This window comes from Caenorhabditis remanei, chromosome V (genome assembly GCF_010183535.1).
Source record: "Caenorhabditis remanei strain PX506 chromosome V, whole genome shotgun sequence".
In the NCBI taxonomy this organism is placed as follows: domain Eukaryota; kingdom Metazoa; phylum Nematoda; class Chromadorea; order Rhabditida; family Rhabditidae; genus Caenorhabditis; species Caenorhabditis remanei.
This window is the reverse complement of record NC_071332.1, coordinates 1,291,550-1,316,810: the sequence shown is the minus strand read 5'-3', so window position 1 is coordinate 1,316,810 and position 25,261 is coordinate 1,291,550. Positions and strand designations below refer to the sequence as shown.

Below are 25,261 nucleotides of genomic sequence, written 5' to 3'. Positions count from 1 at the left end.
GAAATATTCACGCTGATTTCAAAAAACTCCTTCGAAGATTTAGAAAAAGAAAATACCGGATAGACAAATATCATCATCAATGTAGAACTTGCAGTAATAATAAATAGCCAGAGTAGTGTCTTCATGGGAAATTAATTTTTGTTTCAAGTCCCAGTGTCTTATTTATATGTCTCCGGGGAGAGACAAACTATGAAAATCCATCACGCCCATTTTTCCTAGAACAACATGGGTGTGGGTGAGAGAAATTTCAGATATCCTTTTCTCAGTCAGGATTCATTTATTCGAGATCCAAATCTTGGTCACTTTTCCTTTTCTTGAATAGGAAGTCATAACATTTTCATTTTCCTTCATTTATTCGGAAGATCAATCGAAAGACTAACAATTTTAAAAACGTTAATGTGCGATTGAGATGTGAATCGAGTTTTCGACGCGAAAATGACATTTTTGAGCCTAAAAACGCGGTTTTTACAGCATTTCGAGTGTCTGGCGCGTTTTTAACAGAAAAACAAGTTGCGCTTATTTTAAATGCTGAAAATCTCACTCTGGGCTAAAAATATTGAAAAAAACCTCCGATTTTTTATGACTCGTTGGGTGTCAAATCCGGAACCCTAAGAACCACAGCAAACGCGCTCCGTCGCAAAACAGTGGACACGGTGCTAAAAAAAAGTTGCCAATACAAACCGCGACGCGCACGCAACGCGACTCGAAAAAAATTCAAATTTGTTCGTTGATGATTAATCATCATTTTAAAACCAACAGACCACAACTTGGTAGTTCTGATTTGGCCGGTTCTTATTCGTACCAGTTTTAATTTGGGAAAATCTAATTAGGGGTAAAACGTGCGGAACTAAAAATTCGAAACTTTTCCGAATTGTTCTTTTCGGAAACTCAGTTTTTCATGTTTCTCACAGTCAAAATCAATAAATATGCAGTAAAAACTTAAAATTCTGTAAATTTTGACACCGGAAATTTCCGAAAGTTCCGAAAACAAAATTTTTAAATTTTCCGACGGAAAACAGTTCCGAATTTCCGATTTCCGGTCCGCACATCCCTGGGTAACACCTCCGGAACAAAGTCATTTTTCAAAGGAACACAGAGTTTGTCTTATAAAAATATTTTCCGTGTTTTAAAAAAATTCAAAAAAAATTTTCTGGGGGATTTCCTCCCCTCGCTAGTAAAACCTTTATTCGTACATTCTTCGAATCATTATTTCTAGTTCAGGATTTCGAATCAATAAAATGAATATCCTTTCCCATGACAATCAAATAGAGCACAGGTGCCGGTGACTTCATATTGACAATATCGTAGAAACGAAGATTAGTGTCGTTGAGTGCAATCGGGAAGAGGTCGGAACAACGAGACGGTTTGTAGGTGCAATAGTAGAAACGAGAGTTGGTAAGAAGGGCTCTGGAATATTTTGAGACGGTGGGAAGTATGTACAGTACCGGGCAAAAATGGTATCAACTTTGGCTGTTTTCAGTGGAAAATGACTAACTTTGAGATTGTGTCATGGTAATACTTATTGTACCATCAAGTAGATTTTTAATGGATCATACAAATCAAAAGTAGAGCTCTATTTTTGTAGCTGACAACTTTTTTGTACGGACACTCCCTAGCAAGTTACATATCGACAAAGTAATTTCTCCCTCAAATCGACCAATTTCAGTGCATTTTTGAGCTGTCGTCTTAAAATGACCATAACTTTCTAGGGAGTGTCCGTACAAAAAAGTTGTCAACTACAAAAATGGAGCTCTACGTTCAATCTATATGATTCATTAAAAATTTTCATGTTGTGACATTCAGAATTGCTACGGCACACTCTCAAAGTTGGAAATTTCAACTGAAAACAGCCAAAGTTGATACCTTTTTGTCCGGTACTGTACGTGGTGGGGACTCACTCATAACGTTTCAAACTTTTGAGGATCACCGAGAGACGAGCCGACGAGGAGAACTCGAATTCCACTTCGGTACGAAGAATGTCACGTCCAAAATTCTTCATGATGGAGACGTAGGTTGGGATGACCTCAACTGCGCCGAGTTGCTGGAAATGAAAATTATACAGTCCCGGCCTTGAAAATTACAAACTTTGAGAGGGTGTTACGGTATAACTGATTGTCTCACAAAGTAAATTATGTACAAACCATACAAAGCAAAGGTAAAGCTTCAATTTTTTAGTTGACATATTTTTTGTACGGGCACTTCCTAGAGAGTTATGGGCATTTTAAGACGACAGCTCAAAAATCACCCTATTTTGCACTGAAATTGGTCGATTTGAGGGAGGACGTAACTCTTTGAGGAGTGTCCGTACAAAAATGTTGTCAACTACAAAAATGAAGCCCTATTTTTGATCTGTAAGATTCATTAAACCTGTACTTGATGGGACAATCAGAATTACTTTGACACTATCTCAAAGTTGGGCAATTTCAATAGAAAACGGCCCAACGTTTTGACCGGTACCATTACGACGTGACCCGACACTCTCCACCTGTCTCAAGTAGGCGACACTTCTGTTGCCTATACTTTTCTAATGGGTACTCATACAGTTAACTACAAAAATGAAATTCTAGACTTGGTCAACTTATTTTACAGGTTTTGTTATCAAGCCGTGTGACTCCTTATTCAATTTCATCATTTTCCCACAAAAGATATTATTCTATGAGCTGTCATATTATCGTAAACACAATCTGATCTTCTGAGAAACTTGGAACATACATTTTTAATTACGTGAAGATACTGTACTGTAACGTGTGAATTCGAGAGTGCGAACGCGCCGTCAAGCCCCGCCTCTCATTCTGAAGAGACATCAGTCACTCTCATTCAGTCATTCCCATTGACACACGACTACTGTCACAGCACACACTTTTACTCTCTCTTGTTATTGACATCGACTATTTCAATCAATTACTCCATATTCTTCTGAATTTACACTTCCTGCTTTCGTCATGGCACCAACCCAAAACTCCACTGTCTCCGCTTACTCTCTCAACTGCCAGTTTGATTCTACTAGAATCCAGACCAAGATCTATGCGGGAAAAACCAAGAAGACCATCCAAATTACTCCAACGATCTCTGAGGAGGAAGTTTTCGAAGAGAAGTTCAAAAAGGAGTTCCCCGAGTATATTGAGCGAAAGAAGGAGAAGTACACATGGAAGCAATACTATCAAAAGAGAATGGAGAAAAAGCAGAAGAAACAAGAGAAAAAGATGGAGAAGTTGGTGTCGAGAATTGGAAAATCCACTGCGATTCAACGGAAAGAAACGTCCAAGACCAAACTCATTGATATTGCTGGTTCAACTTCTGGGAAGAAGCCATCGAAGATCCGCCCACTCTCCACCAACCAAGGAATCCAGAGAAAGCCGCCTACTATCCCAATTGCCACTGCTACTGTCATCAAGCCTCGCCAAGTGTCTGCTCCCCTACAAGGACCAACACAAGTTCGGCGTGTTCCACCTGCTGCCGTCGCTAGGACCTTCACTCAAAATGGAGCATCTACGAAGAAAACAACTCCATTGATGCGAAAGTGTCTCCAGATGATGAAGAAGTAATTGTTCATAATTAAATGTTTGCCATTTTTCTATCCTAACTTAATTAATCTCAATTTTTAAAAAACTTAATAAACCTTATAAAAAGTGACTCTTGTTTTTCAATGAGAGAGTTGGGATTCTGAAGTTTAGGCAGCAATGGGTTCTAAAAACTGAACAAATGCCGGAGAAGTATCAAGAGTCCCTAATTATATCTACCTTTTGATTGAATTTTTAAATTTTAGTCAAAAACTATAGTTATTTCAAAAAAAAATTCAAAACTTTTTTCAAAACATGTTTCAAAACGGGCCGAGAAAATATTTTTGATTTTGGCCCGACCCGGCCTGTGTCAAGTCTGCTTTCAAGTGCGTTTTTCTAATAAATTCCTTCCAATTTCAGAATTTGATACAACTCTTACTATGTGACGTATAATTGGAACCAGCTCGCACAATTGGTTAAATTCTGTCACCTACCCATATGCTCCATCTGATAACCTGGTAACCCACGTCTTTGATCTTTTGCGGACACTTCTCCGCACTATATCTTTCAAGGAACAGATCGTACTAAAATGGTATTTCCTATCAAAATGAAATTCTAGACTTGATCTACTTAATTTACAAGTTTTGGCATCTCGGGTCAATCAGTGTTACAGTGTGACTCCTTATTCAATTTCATCGTTTTCCCAAAAATTCATTGAGCTGTCATATACTCGTAAACACAATCTCATTCACTGAGAAACTTGGATCACACATTTTTAATTACGTGAAGATACTGTACTGTGACGTGTGAATTCTAGGGTGTGAACGCGCCGTCAAGCCCCGCCCTCTCATTCGGAAGAGACATCAGTCACTCTCATTCAGTCATTCACACTGACACACGACTACTGTCATAGCACACTTTTGCTCTCACTTATTATTGACTCCGGCTACCTCAAGTTCTCCTTATTCTTCTTCATCACTACTTTCTGCTTTCGTCATGGCTCCTTCCCACACTACCGTTCTCGCCTCTCAAGCTTCTGTTGGTCAATTCGATTCTACTAGAACGCAAACCAAGATGTTTGCTGGGAAATCAAAGAAGACCGTGCCCATCACTCCGACAATCTCCGAAGAGGATATTTTCGAGCAGAAATGCAGAAAGGAGTTTCCAGAGTACGTTGAGAGAAAGAAAGACAAAAACACTTGGAAACAATTCTACCAGAAGAGAATGGACAAGAAACAGAAGAAACAAGAGGAGAAGATGAAAAAGCTGACGTCAAGAATTGGAAAATCTACTGCGATTCAACAAAAATCAGCACCCAAGACAAAGTTAATCGACATTGTTGGTTTCACTTCTGGGAAGAAATTCGGACAATCCTCCAAACTCCGCCCACTCCCCACCAGCCAAATGACCTCCATCACAATCTCCACTCCCAATGTTCTCGTTCCCGTCACCAAGCCCCGGCAAGTTATTGCACCTCTTCAAGGACCAACACAAGTTCGGCGTGTTCCACCTGCTGCAGTCACCCGTACCTTCACTCAAAATGGTGGATCGACAAAGAAAACAACTCCATTGATGCGAAAATGTCTCCAGATGATGAAGAAGTAATTGTTCATACTCATAATTTTGTCATTTTTCAATCCTGACTTAATAAATCGTAATTTTTTAAACTTAATAAACTTTATAAAAACGATTCTTGATTTTCCATTCCTTACAACCATTTTCAAGCGCGCTTTTCAAATTTTCTGTGCGACAAAGTGTGTTGCTAAATCGGGCCAAATTCAATAACTAGTCATATTCTGACACTGATTTTACGCTCGATCTGATTACTTGGGAATCCATGTCTTAATGCCATTTTAAGGGGACAGCTCAGAAACTGATTTCATCAGAAACCATCGAAATTCCGCAGAAATTCCGTCGAAAATTCAATAATTTGAAAGTGGCAAAACATTTTCAACGGAAGACGGAAGTCGGAAGTAATTTTTCTAAAAGGGAAGTCGGAAGAGGGAATTCCGCACAGCCCTGCTGTACGGGACTGTATAGTGGAATTCATAGGACACCGAGAGTGTTTTTCTCTTACTTACCGTACACACCGATGGTTTCGAATCCGATTGCCCTGAACACACCTTATCGCCAGCCAACTTGACACACGTCTCATTACAACAGCCCGGTGATCCATCGAACAACGCGGCACTCGCGTTCTTCTTGAGACAAGTGTCACAAATCACATGGTCACATCCGAACTGGCTGGTGTCTTTTTGTGGGACTATCTTACCGCATGGACCATCGCAGAGCACATCTGGAATTGGTTTCTACAGTACCGGTCAAAACGTTAGGCCGTTTTCAGTTGAAAACGTCCAACTTTGAGATTGTGACATGGAAATATTAATTGTCCCATCTAGTAGATTTTTAATGGATCGTACAGATCAGAAATAGATTTTCATTTTTGTAGTTGACAACTTTTTTGTACGGACACTCCCTAAAGAGTTATGGTTATTTTAAGACGACAGCTCAAAAATCGCATATTTTACACTGAAATTGGTTTAAGAGAGAAATTACTTTTGCGATATGTAACTTGCTAGCGAGTGTCCGTACAAAAAAGTTGTCAACTACAAAAATGAAGCCCTAAATTTGTTCAGTAATATTCATTTAAAAACTTCGGCACTGTTCTAGAACGCCGGAACGAAAGAAAAATCCCGGAACGAAAAGAAAAAATCCCGGAACGAAAAAAAATCCCGGAACGAAAAAAAAACCCCGGAACGAAAAAAAAATCCCGGAACGAAAAAAAAATCCCGGTACCAAAATAAAATCCCGGAACGAAACAAAAAACCCCGGAACCAAAATTTTCATTCTATTATTTAAATTTTTTTATCGTTTTTCTTTCAATATGTGTCTTATAATTTAGCTAGTCATACATTTTTTCTTCACTCTGCCTTTTTTATTACAACATGATTTTTGCGGAATCTTTATTTGGAATACATGATAAACAAGGTCTGTGTCGAGTCTGGCTTGGTAGAGGCTTACAAGAGCATGCACAAGAAGTATCTGAAAAATGAAATTTACAGGTAAAATTGATAGGAATCATTACCAATGTCTTCCTGTTGGTGATCTGGTTCCGAGTCATCTGGCCCATACTCCAAAGGTACAACAAAATAGGGTACAACGAGGAAAAAGTTACTCTTAGGGTATCATGACTCAAAGGGTACTATACTTTTAGGGTACAACAAGTAAGTTGCTCATAAGGTACAACAGATTGTTGACTCAAACGGGACAACGAACTCAATACTCGAACGTTGATGTCTTATACTCGAGCCAGTCAGACATTGTCACTTAAATAACCAAACACGGTTGCTATGTTTATCAAATTTATGAATTTTGGACCAGTCTGAACAATATTCCACAGTAAAACTTTTATTTTGTGGAACATCATACAGTTTGAATAATGATACTTGAAAAAGTTCAGTCCAGTTTTTTATTGTACCCTTCGAGTATTGAGTTCGTTGTCCCGTTTGAGTCAACAATCTGTTGTACCTTATGAGCAACTTACTTGTTGTACCCTAAAAGTATAGTACCCTTTGAGTCATGATACCCTAAGAGTAACTTTTTCCTCGTTGTACCCTATTTTGTTGTACCTTTGGAGTATGGGCCAGATGACTCGGAACCAGATCACCAACAGGAAGACATTGGTAATGATTCCTATCAATTTTACCTGTAAATTTCATTTTTCAGATACTTCTTGTGCATGCTCTTGTAAGCCTCTACCAAGCCAGACTCGACACAGACCTTGTTTATCATGTATTCCAAATAAAGATTCCGCAAAAATCATGTTGTAATAAAAAAGGCAGAGTGAAGAAAAAATGTATGACTAGCTAAATTATAAGACACATATTGAAAGAAAAACGAAAAAAATTCAAATAATAGAATGAAAATTTTGGTTCCGGGATTTTTTTCTTGTTCCGGGATTTTTTTTTGGTACCGGGATTTTTTTTTCGTTCCGGGATTTTTTTTTGGTACCGGCATTTTTTTTTCGTTCCGGGATTTTTTTTTTCGTTCCGGGATTTTTTTTTCGTTCCGGGATTTTTTTTTCGTTCCGGCGTTCTAGAACAGTGCCAAAACTTCTTGGTAGGACAATCAGTATTACCATGACACCCTCTCAAAGTTGGACAATTTCAACTGAAAACCATCAAAGTTTACACTCTTTTGACCGGTACTGTAGGATGACTCACTTCCAGAAATCTTCATCATCGACGACTTTTTCTTGACCAACGGAGCCGGGACGTCAGTTTCTGAGGAGGCCGTCTCAGCAGCCGCAGGGGGTTTCTCATATTTCTCAATCCATTTAAACTGATAAGTCAGCACAGGTTTATTATCTTTAATCTCGGTGATCACTTCCACTTTTTCAACTTTCGCTACTTGACTGGATTTGAGGAATGGTGGGAGGAACATGTGCATATTCTTCAGGTTTGGCGGCTCCTGTGACAGACTTTTGGATTGCTGAGGTTTAGTCGACAAGAGCTCCTGGAAGAGTCTGCCGGCACGTCGGTGTTGTTCATGGATTTCTCTGGAAATGGAAACAATTTGCTGAGTATCGACTCACGGTGGCGATACGGAGACTTGGTACACACTTTCAAAGCTGCGCCGCAAGTGCGCCCTATTGCTAAACTCACTCAAGACTTGATTGCATTGCTGACCGTTCGAAAGATCACAACAGTGTGGTATTGATTGGTAATAAATTGTGGTGGGGGATAGAATATACATACTGAGTAGAAGAGAGTGACGTGGCAAAGATTGGGAAATAGATAAGGGGATTTGGGAAGGACAGGTCACGCCAAATTTTAAAATAAATAATGAAATTATGTTTTAAGAGTTCACGGTCTCCAACACAGTGAAAAAGAACTGCAAGAAACGTGAAGCCAATTTTTTTGCACTGAAAATGCAGTTTCAGACGTCGCCATGGCTAAAGAAAAGGTCCCATCCATCAAAATTTGAGAAAATGAATTTCTCTATCGAATGAGCCAAAAAGCATGGATTTTGGTCAAAAATTGACTTTTTTGATACAGAAAAACAGATTTTCTGAAAAATGAGTATAAATTTTTTGGAAGAAAACATTTTCGAGCAAAAATTGCACATAATGTGCAGGGATGTGCGGAACGGAAATCGGAAATTCCGAAATTTCCGACTTTTTTCGGAACTTTTTTCCGTCGGAAAATTTCCGAAATATTTTTTCGGAAATTTCGGAAATTTCCGATTTCCGGAAATGATTTCGGAAAAAGAAAACGTTTCCAAAATTTCCGAAAAAACATTTCGGAAATTTCGGAAACAAAACAGTACTGTAGTTTTAAACGCACATGCTGAAAAAATTACATTGGTCTCGCGAATAATTCGAGAAACATTCGAATTTTCAAATTTTATTTGTTTTTAATATTCATATTTCCCAATAGAGTACAGCTTCCGCTGATCTTTCATGCGTTTCATTGCAATTAATTGAAAATTATTGTTTTCAGCATCAAAATTTATCTACTTGTCAAATGACGGCCCGGCTAAACAATGATTTCCGGAATTTCCGGAATTTCCGAAATTTCCGAAAAAAAAATTTCGGAAAATTTCCGAGTTCCGAAATTTCCAAAAATTTTATTTCCGCACATCCCTGATAATGTGTTTGACGATGCTCTGAAACTGTTACAATTTTTATAATCATATTTTTCTGAAAATCTGTTTTTCAGTATCAAAAAAAAAATCAATTTTGGCCAATATTCTCGTTTTCTGGCTCATAGAATAGAGAATTTCATTTTCTACAATGTGATCCGGTTTTCATCCATTTCGACGTCTGAAAACCTTAAAATACTGTTTTTTACCGTTTCAAAGTTTTCAGCTTTGGAAAACGCTTGTCTTGGTCTCTGTAGTGAGCACACTTTTCTTCAAAACTTTTTCCTTTCATTTTTCTAAAACACCTGTCAAGCCACCAACTCAAAAATCCCCCCCCCCTTATTTACACATTTCTTGAAAATGTGGCTATTATTAATACAACTTGTTTATGTCATTCCTTCCGTAGCCCTTTATATTCTGACAGTTTGTACTATAATAGTGAAATGGAGCACTTTTAAATCCTCATTTTTCCAGTTCTTCTTTTTTGATTTTGGGGTGGTGAGTCTTACAGCCTTGCAATATTCGTAAACCTTTTTTCTCAAATTCCAGAATATTTTCACACTTCTCAACACTTTTTACGTACTCCGCTTTGCCAATTACACATGTGACACTTGCTTTCTAGCTCCAATTTTTCAGAATCTAGGTTTGTAGCTCAAATCCAATCAGAAATCCCAAAAAACGATTCCAGACAAATATTTTAGTTCTTCATTCTTCTACGCCATGCAATACCATATGGCTTATGTTCAGTATGCGTCAACTTTGATCACTTCCTTGAATCGTCTCTCTGTGATCTATAATTTTGGACGTTTTGAACCGGTTGAGCATAGACAGACAAGTCTTTCAAAGTCAGGTTTTTTTTTATTTTCAGCTGTGGAAAATGTATAGTTTTATTGCAATGTTATTTATATTAGTGCTGCCAACTCCTAATACAATTTGGATGATGGGTTATGGAACAAGTTGGACTTATGATGAAGTGCAATCGAGGTTTTTGTTGCATTCTCCATTGGTAAACAGTTTTTTGAACATGACAACTTGTTGATACCTCTGCGAGCTTTTCAGATACAGACGTATAAGAGACACAGAGAAGTCAGATACTCCCGTTTCTCTGCGCTCTCTGTTGTTTAACCCCTTTTTTAAGAGGACATATCTCAAAATCTTGAAGCGCTATCAAAAAGTTGTCAATTACAAAAATATTCTCCTGTTCTAGACCTTTTTTTTTGTAATTGATAACTTTTTGATACCTCTACGAGCTTTTCAGATACAGACGTTTAAAAAAAACTCAGAAAACAAAAAACTCATTGTCAGAGAGGAAAAGGGAGACGCAACTTTAAAGCTTCCTATCTCAAAACCTAGCAGCGCTATAAAAAAGTTGTCAACTACAAAAATATTCTCCTGTTCCAGACCTTTATTTTTGTAATTGATAACTTTTTGATAGCTTCACACGTTGTTGAGATATTAAGTCCGAGAGGAAGGTGGAGACGCAAAGATGACAGACACCCTAGCTTTTCTGCGTCTCGTGGATTGCCTGAGTTTGCAGCAATGTATCTCAAAAGCGTGAAGAACAATGAAAAAACTGTTAACTACAAAAATTTAGCTCAAATCAAGGTTCACATTTTTAAAGTTAAATGGTTTTTTTTAGCTTTTGTAATTTTTGAGATATGCGGATCTAAAGATAACTAATTAGCACCTCGAGAGAGCGGGCATTTCAAAAAGAAACAATGACATTTCATCACTAAACGGGAAAAAATCACTGAAAAATAAAGTTTATCTATTCAAATTCCACAGAAATAGCAGAAAAACTCCTCATTTATTCAAGTCTGGTGTCGAAATGTCATGGTACACTTTAAAGCGCCCCATCTCGAAACCTAACAGCGCTATAAAAAAGTTGTCAACTGCAAAAATGTAGAGCTTGGTTTTATCTACACAGCCGACCCAAATCTGGCACATCCAGTCAACTAATTTGACAATTTATAGACCTAAAAATCGATATCCACTGTTCTCCTCCCCTTCATGGTAATTTCAATTATCCTATCCCTCGGCCTAAACGTTTTCAGCTTAATTTTAGTCCGACGTGTGAGTCAGCAAAGAAGAAAACTGGTGGGTAAGTCGTACCCTCTTCTTTGATCGGACACCTGATCGGATTCTTTTTTTAGAGACTCATTTTCTCAAACTAATTGTTATTACCTGTGGGGTACAACTTTTGGGGACTTTGTTGACGGTAAGATCGTCTTTATTATCATTTTTGATATGGTACATTGAATTTCCAGATAATGCTAGGAATAACTCCTCCTACTTCATTCATCTTCTCCCTTATCGTCTACGCCATCCCATTCATCAGCGACTGCCTAACTCTTTGCCACCCATGGCTGCTTATCTGGTTAAGCAAACCTGTCAGAGACACTATTCTAAATATAATCAGATCTACACCAGCGTCGTCAAGCATTCTGATTATACAGAGAAGATGAGAAACAACATTATTTTGTAGTTTGATAAATTAAAGAAAGCGTATGACCCTCTTATTATGACATAGGTCTCACTTTCAGATCAAAATAGAATTTGATGACTTATGAAGATAGCTGATGCTTTTCCAGATGAATGAAGAAATTTGTTGAGGATATTTGGATAGAAATCAGAGAGAGCATTCCTTGGCTCCGTTGGTCTGGGCAGACTTTTGAGCAGACTTCATACAAGGGCAGGTGTCGACATCAGTCGTCTCATTTTCTCTAGACAGAGGCTTGACACGGAAGTTCCGGCCGTATATCATAGAACACGAATCTAAACTTTTCAAGGGCTGAATAACAGTTTACCTGAAAAAAGCATACCAGAAAAATCATCAAATCCCCTTGGAAGTATGTACAGTACCGTGCAGTAACATATCCAATTTACAATTAGTTTTTTTCAGTTAAAATGTCCAATTTTAAGAACGTGTCATGCTATCACTGATTGTCCCATCAAGTACATTTTTAATGAACTATACAGAACAAAGATGGAGTTTTATTTTTGTAGTTGACAACTTTTTTGAACGGAGACTCCCTAAGAAGTTACATACCGACAAAGTAATTTTTCCCTCAAGTAGTGTCAGTGCAAAATAGAGTGATTTTTGAGCTGTCGTCTTAAAATTATGATAACTCTCTAGGCAGTGTCCGTACAAAAAAGTTGTCAACTAGAAAAATAAAGCTCTACCTTTGTTCTGTATGGTTTATACATAGTTTACTTTGTGGGGGACAATCAGGTGACACCGTAACGTCCTCTCAAAGTTGGTCATTTTCAACTGAACAAGGCAAACATTACGGTACTGTACGTGACGTGATCTATATCTTTTGAAAGCTGGGAAAACGCTGATTCCAAGAATATATGTAATTAGGTTTTTTCTTTGAGGCGTGGTAAGAAAAATGACAATTTGAAACATTTTGAACAGTTTTTTGCGTATTTTTCTGAATTTTAGCTTTGTTTTTTTCATATTTCAGGTCTCAAAGGCCAAAGCTAAAAACGTTTTTGGAGTCAACATTAGGTCACTTGTGAGCTCAGAGTTTAGTAGAAAGTGGTTTTTGACAAGGCGGAAGACGGAAGGCAAAACGCGGAATGCGGAATTCCGCTCATACCCTGTTCATGTTCGATAACTTCTCGGTCACTTACTAGGGAAGTTTTATATTTTTTAAGATGTCATTTTTTAGAACTTAGACCTGATTTTTCTCGAATACCACGCCTCGTGAGCAAAAATTAAATATATATTTTGAATCAGCGTTTTCTCAGCTTTCTAATGATATAGGTCACGTCTCATATCTCCAAATTGACTTCATGGCCTTTTCTAGTTAGTAATTTTTTCTGCCGATGCAGCGACTTAGTTAGTTTCCGGGTTTTCCAACTTTATACTTTCATAATAAAAAACCAATTAATTGTTGCTCAATTTTTTCACATGTTTTAAACATTTCAAACCTACCTACATGCATTGTGCATAATGAGCACACATCACCTTCGCATGTACCCTAAAAACCTAACTCCACCTCCCATCTTATCACGAAAAGAAACTCATTGGACTAGAACTTATTAGACTAGAAGAAAAAAAAACACAATTTCGTGTCAAAAAATGGCACCAATGATAACATTTATCGTATATTTACTATATGCTATACCATCTCTTATTCTGTATTTTATGACGCTTTTTGTTATTATAAAGAATAAATCGGAATTTAGCTCCTCATTTTTCCAGTTGTATTGCTATGATTGTCTAGTGGTAACTTTCCAACTTTTTTCCCGCATTCCACCTTTTGGTTTCAGAATTTTGCAACATTTTTGAAAGTGTTCACAACTCTCCGTCTTCCAGAAATCACTTGCCACGAATGCTTACTGGCTTCCAGTTTTGAGTGGTGTAGTGAGTTATTCGAGGTGGAATGTGGTTGCTTACTCAAAATTGATTATCCAGATAAGTACCTCCCGATGCCTTTCATATACTCTATGGGGTACCATATGGCATTTCTACAGTATGGTATCACTACGATAATCTCGTTGAATCGTTTGACAGTGCTACTTAATTATAAATTATTTGAGCCGGTAAGTTTATTACTAGTACGGCACGCTACTTACAACCGCGCTCTACCGAAATGGAGAGAGCCAGAGAAAAAGAGACAGACATTTCGGTGGAGCGCAGTTGTAAGAACTGTGCCGAGGTAATACAATTTTTCCCGCCTGAAAAAATTTTCCTTGACAAGTTTTATATGACCCGAAAGCTGAAAACATAAAGATTCTGAACCTATTTTCGAATATTTTCTAGTATCAATACGAGCTGACTCAAATCCTCGTATCTCGCCTCATTTTGACCCTGGATAAAATCTGAAAACAGATTCAGAGTTATCAGCTTTCCAGGCATATAAAAATTTTCAGAAAATTTTGACGTTTCGAAACCAAGCGTTTATAAGCTAAAACATTTCGATACTAAAGGTGAAATTGAACAAAAAAAGACTAAATTCTTCAAAATGTCTATTTATGAAACGGTCTGGATTCTGTATATTAAAAAAATTCCAGCTCTGGAAAAAATACTGCTGGATCATAATCCTACTCCTTATATTCCTTCCATTCCTGAGCACCGGTGCCGCCTTTAACTACCCATCTCAATTCACGTACCTCAACTCAACCGACTATTACTCCCTTACCACCGAGATGCCTTTACTAGAGATCTACGTCAGTCTTATACCATTCATGATAATTGCTATAATTATCTCGTTAATTGCCAACTATTCAAGTTTCAAGTTTGTGAAAAAGGTGCAACTTTGGAAAGCGAGTAAAGCAGAGTCGAATTTTCTGAAAATTCTATCGACAACATTGGTGATTCAAATGATTGGCACGTTTCTGAGTACAGGAATGTTGGTGTTCGAGCAATCGGATTTTAAAACAAATCTATCAGTGATAAGACCATTTGTGAGTGATGGATTGACACTGGTGCAACCATGGTTATTGTATATTTTCAGTCATTCGGTAAGTCAGGGTGCAGGGTTGATAAAGGATATGTCTGAGGGAATCTGGGACATTTAGAAACCAGTCGTTTTGAAACCATGGCATCGTTTTTCTGTACATTTTGCTTTTTCATCTTCGAAATGCCATAGTTTCCAAACATCTGGTTTTGAAATGTCTGGTTTCGAAACGTCCTGGAAACCCATTTTGAGAATTCCTGGTCAAAATACATATGTATGAACAGTTTAATATTTGACAGACTATCAACGTATTAAACTTTTTCAGTTTTGTTACACTTACAATTTTTGACCTTTTTTGGCCCATGCGCCTTTAAATTCCACTCGAGATCCAAAAAATCAAACATAGTCATGATTATACTCATTCGAACCATCTTGACGCGCTGATTCTGAGAATATATGTCTCGAAGGTCTCGCCACGAACATCATAGAGTTACGGTAGTTTAAGTGAAATGCATGTTTTCGAAACTTTTCGAAACTCTGTAACTCGGAGAGTTTTTGTCTGTTCGTAACGATTTTTGGCTTAAAATTTGTAAAATTTGTAGAATTTTTGATTTATATAAAAACGACTAACTTTGAGAAGGTCTCAATTTATTCAAATTTAGTATCACTAGAATGTACAAACCTGGTACTTTAAAGGCGCATATCTCAAAGCCATGCAAACCTATTGAAAATTTGTCAACTACAAAAATGTATTTCTACCTGGAAAAATTAGTCATCTTTGACACCGTGTAACTCAACATCAAACATCTCAAATTGTCCGAATTTAGCTTTGTTATGTAGATCAATACTAGCTCTCCATTTTTGTAGTTGACCACTTTTTGATACCTCTTATAGCGTTTGAGTTACACCGCCTTGAAAATACGCTACAGTAAGATCAATTGAGGCGCAGAGAAGCCAGAGTGTCTAACTTCTCTGCGCCCTCTCTACCAGAAATTCCATATGAAATTATTTGTGTTTTCCAGATTCGCAATAAAATCAACACGATGCTCCGAGGAAGAAAAAAATCCGTCACAACTACCAGTAGAATTCTTATTGGTCGATCGCCATAATGTTTTATTTTAATTTTTTAGCATGATTCTCTGATTTTCCATCCCTTAAAAAACTACTCATGCAGTACATTTACGCTCAAATTGACTAAAGCAGAAACTTTTTTTATTTTCTGCAGATTCCCCTCGTACTTTTGAAAATTCATTCTTCTTCTTTCAATCTTCCTCCATGTCACCTGCTTGGTCTATATTCTTGATTTTCCTTTTCTACTCAGTACCATCTGTCATACTGTACTTTATCACTTTCTTTGTGGTTTTGAAGAATAGGAAGATATTCAACTCCTCGTTTTTTCAATTGTTTTTGTTCGACGGTTTCATGAATATTTACACTTTTTTGGTGGGATTTGTACAGGTTAGATTAATGAGTATCACGAGGACAGGAACACTGCTGACATCGTTTTATCTTTATATAGGTGGGTTTGTTTTAAGTTATGGCTGGAAATCTGGAACATGGAGATTTTCAATTTAGTTTCAAAATTTGAATTTAACCTGACACTGGGCTTATTTAAAGGTTTGACAAGACGGATTCCTGTTTTATACGGTTACAGTAGTTAAAGGAGACTTTCAAAAACATTTCCGCGTGTATAATAGAGAACGGAGATCTTTTGAGCTTGGATGTACTTTCGATCATCAGTAGTTTTGCATTTGGAACGCTACTATAAAAGACACGATTATCAATGGGGCACGGTTGCAAGGGCGACTAGTCTAGTGTAGCTGTAGTGTAGGGAAGACAAGGGCGGTGAGCTGGTTTTAAATTCAACAGGCAGAGGACACGCTTCCGCTCCGGTTCAAATTAATTGTGCAGTGCTCATAAGGTTATCAACTTTAAAAGTGTATTTTGGTGTCACCTGATTGCCTGGCAAATGTCATTTTGTATGGGCTAGACAGAGCCAAAATAGAATATAATTTTTGTAGTTGACCATTTTTTTTGTAGGGATACTACCATGAAAACAGGTGTCAAAGGGAAAAACTCCAAAACACTTCGGAGACCTGTAACTTTGACAATAGAGTGTCAATACAAAAAATTGGTCAACAAAAAAAAGATGTGCTATTTTTGCTCTGTCCAACCCATACAAAATATAATTTCTTGGATAACCAGGTGGCGCCCAAATACACAGTCAAAATTGACTATTTTCCACTGAAAACAAACAAAATTGATCACCTTTTGAGCGATACTGAACTTCTCAGAATCAGGGCTGTCGAGGTTCTCAAATGTCTCAGTTTTTAAATATCTGGTTCCAAAACGTCTCCGAGCTCTGTTACCTACCGTACATTCTTAACACCCAGCCCAATTCCAGGTACCTACACCTCGTTCAGCAACTTCCTTACCGCTATGACCTTTCACATGGCCTATGTACAGTATGCTACCACTGCACTCATTTCATTGAACCGTTTCTCAGTACTCCTCAAATACACTTGGATTGAACCCGCTTGGAAACACTATACCTGGCTCTTAATGCTCACCATTTATATTCTTCCAGCTGTCAATACTCTGAGAAACTATGAAACTGAAATACTGTACTTGAATGATACTGACAGTTATAAGTATGAGTCACCGATGGTAGGTTTGAAAGGTTCAGTGTTTCTGTGCAATAACAGATTTTCAGCCGAGCAGTGCCGTCTTCAAGTATTTGATCCCCTTCATGGTTATAACCACCATTATCTCAGCGACACTAAATATCGCCTCTCTATCAATAGTCCGAAGTATGAAGGCTCAATTAAGACAGAAAGTGGAGACTAATTTAATAATAATTATGTCTCTAACATGTCTTGTACAAATTCTTGGCACAGTTTTGAGTGTTGCCATTGTCTGGACTGTCGGGCTCCCAATTTGTAGAGTATTTGCATTTATTCTTCCGTTTGTCAGTGATGGATTGACTTTGATTCAGCCTTGGTTGTTACTTGGATTCAGTCAAGCGGTAGGAGGAATTTTATGGAAAATGGGGAAACTCTTTTTTTCAGATACGGGAAAAAATAAGCTGTATGCTTGGGTTGAAAATGAAGACGAGCATCTTGTTTGTTCCGAGATCTAACACATGGTGAACTTTTCTTTACATTTTGGGTTTTTTCTGTAAAACCTTAAAACTTGAATAAATTAATGTGGTCTGTTGTTCTCCATGTAAATCAATTACAAAAAGTCACTGACATCAAAAAATGAAAGAGCGCTCTATATTGAAAAGTTCAGTAAAACATTTCAGAAGTGTTAACATGATTAACATTATTTTACTTCCAAACCGATGACATCAAATGTTTTTCTTCAACCACTTCTGTACTTCGAGCCGCTTTATTAGCACGGCACGCTTCTTACAACCGCGCTCTACCGAAACCGAAAGAAATAGTGTGTGAAATTGAGAGATTCAGAGAAGAAGATACATTTTTAAAGTAATTTCGGTAGAGCGCAGTTGTCTTACTGTCATCGAAAAATTATTTTTCGGAGTTTTTATTCATTTTGTGCCGATTTTCTGTCGGTTTTGACTTAAAATTCACCCATCTTAATTTCCGATTTCCAATTTATCTGTGAAAAAAAGTGTTATTTGTGTTGAAAAATTCAATTACATAAATTGTCACTTCTGACTGAAAAATGCCGTTTTGAGTCAGAAAAATGCTTGAAAACCTTCAAAACTTGAGATTTTCATGTATTTTCGCGCAGTGTAGTCCTCTCGGATAATATTTTTTGCTCAATTCCTCGTTTCCCCAGTTTTTCCATAAAATGTTCTGACGTCGTTCGAATTCTGAATCTGTGATGTAAAAAATCGACACATTTTGTCCGCGAGGAGTACACGACCGAGCGGAAAAACTGTTTCAACAAAGCTCCTATTGAATCGGGAGACCGAGGATTATGGTGTCCAGAGAGATTTATAGTATTTGCGTCAATAATAAAAGTTCCTTAGAATTTTCTGAAGTATCGGAATGTGCAATTAGAAAAATACATATAACTTCACTAAGGAAGGATCCCGAGTCGAGATGGAGTTACAGGACGAGATATATATCACTAGAACGGAAATTTTGCGCTGATTTCAAATATGTATTCTGTTTTTGCTGAACGATCTCGTGAAAAAAGTTATTCGCAATTTTGTGGCTTCTCGGTGTAAAAGTGAGCATTTTCAAGACACCCGGAATTAACGTTTTTGAAATTTTTTTCAAATTTTTTGTGTTGTACGGGTATTTCCAATTATGAAGATTGTATTGTTTGTGTTGGAACTTTAGAAAATTTTATAAATGCAAAAATCATCTTTCCATCCGTACTCATACATACAACACAAAAAAATTTGAGAAAAATCTGAAAAACGTTAATTGTGGGTGTCTTTTAAATGCTCATTTTTACACCGAGAAGCCACAAAAACGCGATCAACTTTTTGCACGAGATCGTTCAGCAAAAACAGAATACAGATTTGAAATCAGCGCAAAATTTCCGTTCTAGTGATATATATCTCGACCAGTAACTCCATCTCGACTCGGGATCCCTCCCTAGTCAGTACTCCTGACACTCCCTCCCTCCTTCGTTTGTCTCATTGACGATTGTTCACGTGAGGGTACATTGACCACTTAGCACTTACACATTCCCATCTGCAGCGTATCCCGTTAATCTTGAGTACAACAACATCTCAGCCATCTGCTCGTCGACCTACGAGAAACCAGTACTCACTCTTTACGACAGTCATTCCCTAGTTCAATGACGTCCGCTTATTTCCCTCTATTCTCTCTTCCCTACCTTGCTATCCAAGAAGTTTTCGATCATTTCGGACCTCAAGGAATGTGAGTTTTACCCAAAATAAAACCAAAATGTTCCACTTTTTCATTCCAGAATAAATATCTCATTGTGCTCTCAAAGGGCGAAAAAACTTGCAATATCATACCGAGGACCTTCGAAAAATGTTCAACTTGACTTGGGATTTGGTGCAATGAATTGTCTAAAACACTCAGATGACATGACAATTGAGTTGCTTTTGAAAGTGGAACAAATTTCAACGCTTTCAAAAAATCGAGCACTGAGTACTGTAAAAATTGGAGAGTTTTCCAATATTCCTGTAGAAATGGGTGTTGTATGTGAAGAGCCTTGCTTGAAGACATACTGGGAAGATCGAATCGTTGGGTTGACCGAGATTGGAAATTACGCCCGTGAAATATTTAATCAGAATATTTATAAAGTACTTCTTGGAAATCAATTTGCTGAAAACGAGCATAGACGGGCGCTTAATTGGGTTATGAGGACCCAACAGTCATTAGAATTCCTTCATTGCGAATTTACATCAAAAACCGATCAAGATCTCGACCAAGTAATAGAATCTTATAGACTCACCAAGAATCTTACTGTATTTGTGAAACCTTCGAGAGACTACCGTCCCGCCGCAATGCCTCACATCAACATTGATAGTATATACATTTTTCCAAGTTTTTGGATAAATCAGGATCATTTATTGATGATGAACTGCAAATATGTTATCTTACAAGATTCGGTATTAACGCGCCAAGATATGAATGTGTTCTTGAAGCATTGGAAAAGTGGAGGTTGTTTTGAGTTAAAAGAAATTTATGTTACCTGTGAAGAATTGATCGATCTTGATTCATTGTTGGATGATGTTGACTTCATAGAAATGGGCAATGATATGAAGAGATCCTATGTAAAGTAAGTGTGATATATGTACAGTACCGGTCAAAAGGTTATACAACTTTGGCCGTTTTCAGTTGAAATTGTCCAACTTTGAGAGTGTGACTAATTGTCCCACAAAATAACTTTTCACGGGATCAAACAGACCAAGTGTAGAACTCCATTTTTTGTAGTTGACAAATTTTTTGTACGGACACTCCCTAGCAAGTTACATATCGACAAAGTAATTTCTCCCTAAAATCGTCCAATGTCAGTGCAAATAGGGAGATTTTTGAGCTGTCGTCTCGAAATGACCATAACTCTCTAGGGAGTGTCTATACAAAAAAGTTGTCAACTACAAAAAGAAAGCTCTACCTTTGGTATGTATGATTAATTAAAAATCTACTAGATGGGACAATCAATATTACCATTGCACACTCTCAAAGTTGGTCAATTTTAACTTAAAAAGACGAAATATGGTACTTTTTTGGATGGTACTGTACATAATTACATACAGTTTCCTTTTTCAGTGAAGAAAATATTCATCATACTATCACTGCTGGTGTTGATATCAAAAGAACGACTGATGACGTCAAAGCGACAATCGTAGATTTTGGACCTGACTCAAAGCAGTTTTGGATGATTGTTTGGCCGGATTTTGTTGGTAATTCTTATTGATTCATTTTTTGTGAACTTGAATTTCAATAAATATACTTCCTCGTTTTTTTGAATTTCAGTAAGTGTGTTTGTATTTTACCGAGATAAATTTGATACCCTATTTGTCATCTTAATGGTTTCAGATATCCGATGATTTGGGTCATAATTCCTACTTACAGTGCTGGCCATAAAGAATGCGACACTTGCAGTTTTTAGTTGAAAATGGTCAACTTTGTGAATGTGAGACGGCCTATCTGCTTGTATCACAATATTGATTGTTTATGGAGTGTATAGAAAAAAAATAGAGCTTCATTTTTTTAGTGAACAACTTTTTTGCACAGGCACATCCCAAAAAGCTACAGGCAGTCAATGAAAACAACTCAAAAACGTCTTCTTTTAGAAATAAAAAAGGGCAAAATTTTCGAGAATATTCTTTGACGATTGATAACTTCTTAGGACGCGCCCGTACAAAAAAGTTGTCAACTACAAGAATGGAGCTTTATTTGTGATCTTTACATTCCATAAACAATCAATATTATGAAACTATCAGGGAGGCCGTCTCACACTCACAAAGTTGACCATTTTCAACTAAAAACTGCAAGTGTCGCATTCTGTATGGTCAATACTGTAGTTAAAGGTCACTCCGTAGTAAAAAGACTAGAAAGATGAAAGAAAGCTTTTTCAGAGCGTGTTTTTTCCAGAACCTGTTGTTCAACTCTCTTTGCTACATCAGAAACAAATTATTCTTTTTATGAATTACTTTGTTTTTTTTTAAATTTCAGATTTACAAATCCGATTTCGAAAAAAATAATAATAATTGTTTACACATCACATCAGAATAGAGTGTCTATGACAGAGGGAAAACAATTATGTTTCACCTGTTTCTTCTTTTTTATGCATTCACGAATGAACTAGATTTTTTTTCTTAGTGACCTTTGGTTTTCATCTCCAAAATGTGATGTAGTTATGATGAAAGATTTTCGGATGTAAAACTCAATTTGATTTATCTTTGCTCATAAAATTTCAGATTTTTGCATTGTTCAAACATGAAAACTTATGGATTCAAAAATCTCTGATTTGTGTTCTTTCTTAACCTTTTTCGCAAAAAAACTATCTAAACATGAAAAACAAAACAAATTTACTCACGACATTTGAAAATGTCTAGGGAAAACCGTTGTGAGAATTTCCCAAAGTCCCCACATGGGCCATTTTTTGCAGAAAGTTTCTGAGCTCTTTAATTTTTGATGTCCCTCCCTCATCTCGGTCTGGTTTAAAAGCGTCCCAGAGGCGAAACTTTTTTGTGCTTTCACAACTGCGCTTTATTGAAATCAAACAATCTGTAACTCGATCAGTTTTTGACCATTTCATACAGGGATTAGCTTGAAATAAAGGAAAATGTGTGGTTTTTGTAAAAAAGTACTACTCTGAACACTCATGTCTCCAATTTCGGGTCACACCACGAAAATTGTGAATATTTTCAATGATTATGCTCATTCGAAACCTCTCGACTTGTTGCTTTCAAAAATATAAGTTTCATAGGGTAGGAGCGAAAATTTTCCATGTCTGGGAACTCTGATATAAAACTTCCCCCATGGCCTTTTTGACTAGCGCTTGAAATGGGACGAGTTGGGACGTCTCGCGAGTTCCAACTCGGATAGTCATAAAATGATAAACCTATATTCTTCAAACTTTGGAAGTCACGTCCTCAGCTATGTCTTCAGGCAAAATTTGACTACTCTCCGACAAAAATTAACTGTTTTCCAAAATGACTGGAAAAAAATGGGACGCCCAATTTCGAGCGCTATTTTTGACAGCCATGGTTCCTGTACTGTCTTCATCCCCTTTCCTTTCCAAAATTCTTCTGAAACATCACATTTCTTCAATGTTTAAACTCTTGAACTCTTCTCTCCACCTCTTCACGTTCCTGTTATTCACTTCTGAATCCTCCCGGGAGAGTAAGTTGGTCGCTTTCGTTCTAATCACCTTATCCCTTCTCTTCTCAGAATTAAAACGCGGATTAATCACTAGTTGACATGCTCCATTCTAGTTGTGAAAATAAATTTGCATATTTTTCTCGTTTTCGTCAAAATTATGTATATGTGATGTCTGCGGGTGAAAAGATTTTAAAATTTTGAGTCAGACACCTAAATTAGCAGTTACAAGCCAAATCTCTTTGTTATGTGGTTGTGATTTTTTTTTTCTTCACGTGGTATTTTAGAGTTTGGTTTTTTGAATCTGAGTCTTTGCGTAGACCCGTCCAGACTCCATAGCTCTTTCCCGCTTCAAAACTCTAATCCAAATTTTCAGCTCTTCCCAACATGCTCTCTGCTTGGCTAACATTTTGTATCTACCTCTTCTATGGTATACCATCATTCGTCCTCTACATCCTAACCTTCTTCATTATCCTCCGCTACCGTAAGACCTTTGACTCATCATTCTTCCATCTCTACTTGTACGATGGCGCCTTGAACCTATTCACGTTTCTTAATAATTATTTCAAAACTCGAATCCCGGCAATCATTGGGTACAACAGCTTTATTGGTGCATTCTACAGAATCCTTGGTATTTTCAGACTTTAATTGTTTTTTTCAGTAAAGCAAATAAATATTCCAGCTAACTCGATCCTGCTAGACTTCATAATGCTGATGAATTTCCACATGGCGTATGTCCAGTATGCAATTACCACTCTAGTTTCGTTGAATCGTTTGTCTGTTATGCTCAAGTACAACACTTTTGAGCCGGTAAGTGGGGAATACTGACTATGAGAAATTATTTGAAAAATTGGGTAATTTAGCTCTGGCGGAAGTACACCTGGATCGCTATCGTTTTGATATGTTTCGTTCCGTTATTGAATACCAAAGTCGTCTTACACTACGATACTCAACTGACCTATTTGAATACAACGGACACTTATTCTATAACAACAAATATGGTGAGTGGCGAAGAGAGAGCTGGATAGCGTGCAGAGTTGAGCGGAATGCGGTTTTTGAAATGGCAGAAGGCGGAAAACGGAATAAAAAAGTTTTGGGTGGAAAGGGGAAAGCGGAAGGCAGTATGAAAAAAAGCGGCGGAAAGCAAAAGGCAGAAGGCGGAAGGCGGAATTCCGCACATCGCTTCTAGCGATAGAGATGTTCTACACGGCATCAGATGCTACCACGATGTGACATTGATAGTCGGTTTCCTATGGTTAAGGAGCTGTAAACTTTGAGGGCTCATATCTCGGTTCAAAGTGCTGAGCGGATTCCAAAAATTTCAGGGGAGTCTATTCAGGCCTAGACAAGCATATGTTAGCATTCTCATCAAATTCCAAAATTGCAAGTGCTTGGGGTTCCCTTGTGAAGGTACACCCGAGAATATGCGTGTAACGTTTCCTTGCTGGAATAGAGCCTACTTGTCAACAAGGCCGAAACGGATCAAGACGGACCGGCGAAAAATATACCAAAATGTAGATCTCAGCGAGCTCTATGTCCGTGGCCTAATACGGGCCGAATGGCTATTCGTTAATGTACCGCGAGCCGGATTAAAATTGCTTTTTTCGCCACTATTGCGTTTTTGATACTTTATCCCGGCCCGCGGTAGATTCTCAGCTTCAAGCGAGTGGCTAGTTTCGGCCCAATTGACAAGTAAAGTAAATTGCTCGACCACTCCACAAAAAGGTCATCCATATCTTGTTCCCATTCCAGGCGATCGACGAAGTCTTCTCCATCTGCATTCCCTTCATGATCATCTCCACAGTCCTCTCCGTCGCCATCAACTTCATCAGTGTAACAGTCCTCCGAAACCTCCAAACCCAAATCCGCTACAAAGCCGAATCCAACTTCATCATGATCACATGTATCACTTGTCTCGTTCAACTCTGTGGGACTGTGTTAAGTGTAACAAGACTCAAATTTGTTGGAAGCGAGATGGCAGTGATGTTAGCTACGTTTATCCCGTTTATCAGTGACGGGTTGAGTCTGGTACAACCGTGGTTGCTTTTGGCATTTAGTCATGTTGTAAGATTAAACATTTTGTAATGTAAAATATGTAAATTTCTTTTTCAGGCTCGAGGAAAGATCATGGGAACCATTTTTCGGAAGAAGCTAAAGAAAAGTGCAGTTGCTATTCCAAAATCGACAACATACGTCTGACTAATGCATTTATTCTTGAGGGATGCTTTTTTGAGTCATCATACTTTTTCGAATAAATTTGTGTTCGATCTCTGTGCTCCCAATCGGATAGATCTGAATGATCTTGTAAAGAATGAGGTGCCTGAAAAAGAAATTGATAGAAATGATTGAAAAAAAACCTAAGGAAAATGCATTTTTTAAAATTCCCTAGTTGCAGAACTTATTGGGTTTTGATCTGAAATATTCGCTT

At 37.5% G+C, this 25,261-nt stretch overlaps 5 protein-coding genes across 5 annotated transcripts; 4 read left to right on the top strand and 1 right to left on the bottom strand.

Annotated features, from left to right (window-relative positions):
• Positions 1 to 1,217: 1,217 nt before the first annotated feature.
• GCK72_016648 (uncharacterized protein) lies at positions 1,218 to 8,181 on the bottom strand (the record flags this gene model as incomplete). Its single annotated transcript, XM_053731607.1, has 7 exons — positions 1,218 to 1,407; positions 1,899 to 2,041; positions 5,582 to 5,796; positions 6,413 to 6,542; positions 7,130 to 7,206; positions 7,724 to 8,058; positions 8,165 to 8,181. 7 exons carry the CDS (start codon positions 8,179 to 8,181, stop codon positions 1,218 to 1,220), a joined length of 1,107 nt encoding a protein of 368 aa, XP_053580520.1.
• On the top strand, positions 2,943 to 3,545 carry GCK72_016650 (uncharacterized protein; the record flags this gene model as incomplete). The annotated part of the gene is made up of 1 exon (XM_003093762.2): positions 2,943 to 3,545. One exon carries the CDS (start codon positions 2,943 to 2,945, stop codon positions 3,543 to 3,545), a length of 603 nt encoding a protein of 200 aa, XP_003093810.2.
• Positions 4,497 to 5,105, top strand: GCK72_016649 (uncharacterized protein; the record flags this gene model as incomplete). The annotated part of the gene is made up of 1 exon (XM_003093749.2): positions 4,497 to 5,105. The coding sequence occupies one exon, from the start codon at positions 4,497 to 4,499 to the stop codon at positions 5,103 to 5,105; it is 609 nt and encodes a 202-aa protein (XP_003093797.2).
• A 5,429-nt stretch (positions 8,182 to 13,610) lies between the features above and the next one.
• Positions 13,611 to 17,398, top strand: GCK72_016647 (uncharacterized protein; the record flags this gene model as incomplete). The annotated part of the gene is made up of 4 exons (XM_053731606.1): positions 13,611 to 13,694; positions 14,166 to 14,615; positions 17,018 to 17,222; positions 17,265 to 17,398. The coding sequence occupies 4 exons, from the start codon at positions 13,611 to 13,613 to the stop codon at positions 17,396 to 17,398; spliced, it is 873 nt and encodes a 290-aa protein (XP_053580519.1).
• Positions 17,399 to 19,330: 1,932 nt separating this feature from the next.
• Positions 19,331 to 25,032, top strand: GCK72_016646 (uncharacterized protein; the record flags this gene model as incomplete). Its single annotated transcript, XM_053731605.1, has 8 exons — positions 19,331 to 19,413; positions 19,463 to 20,284; positions 20,776 to 20,909; positions 23,210 to 23,464; positions 23,516 to 23,643; positions 23,697 to 23,834; positions 24,586 to 24,897; positions 24,946 to 25,032. 8 exons carry the CDS (start codon positions 19,331 to 19,333, stop codon positions 25,030 to 25,032), a joined length of 1,959 nt encoding a protein of 652 aa, XP_053580518.1.
• Between the last annotated feature and the right edge of the window lie 229 nt (positions 25,033 to 25,261).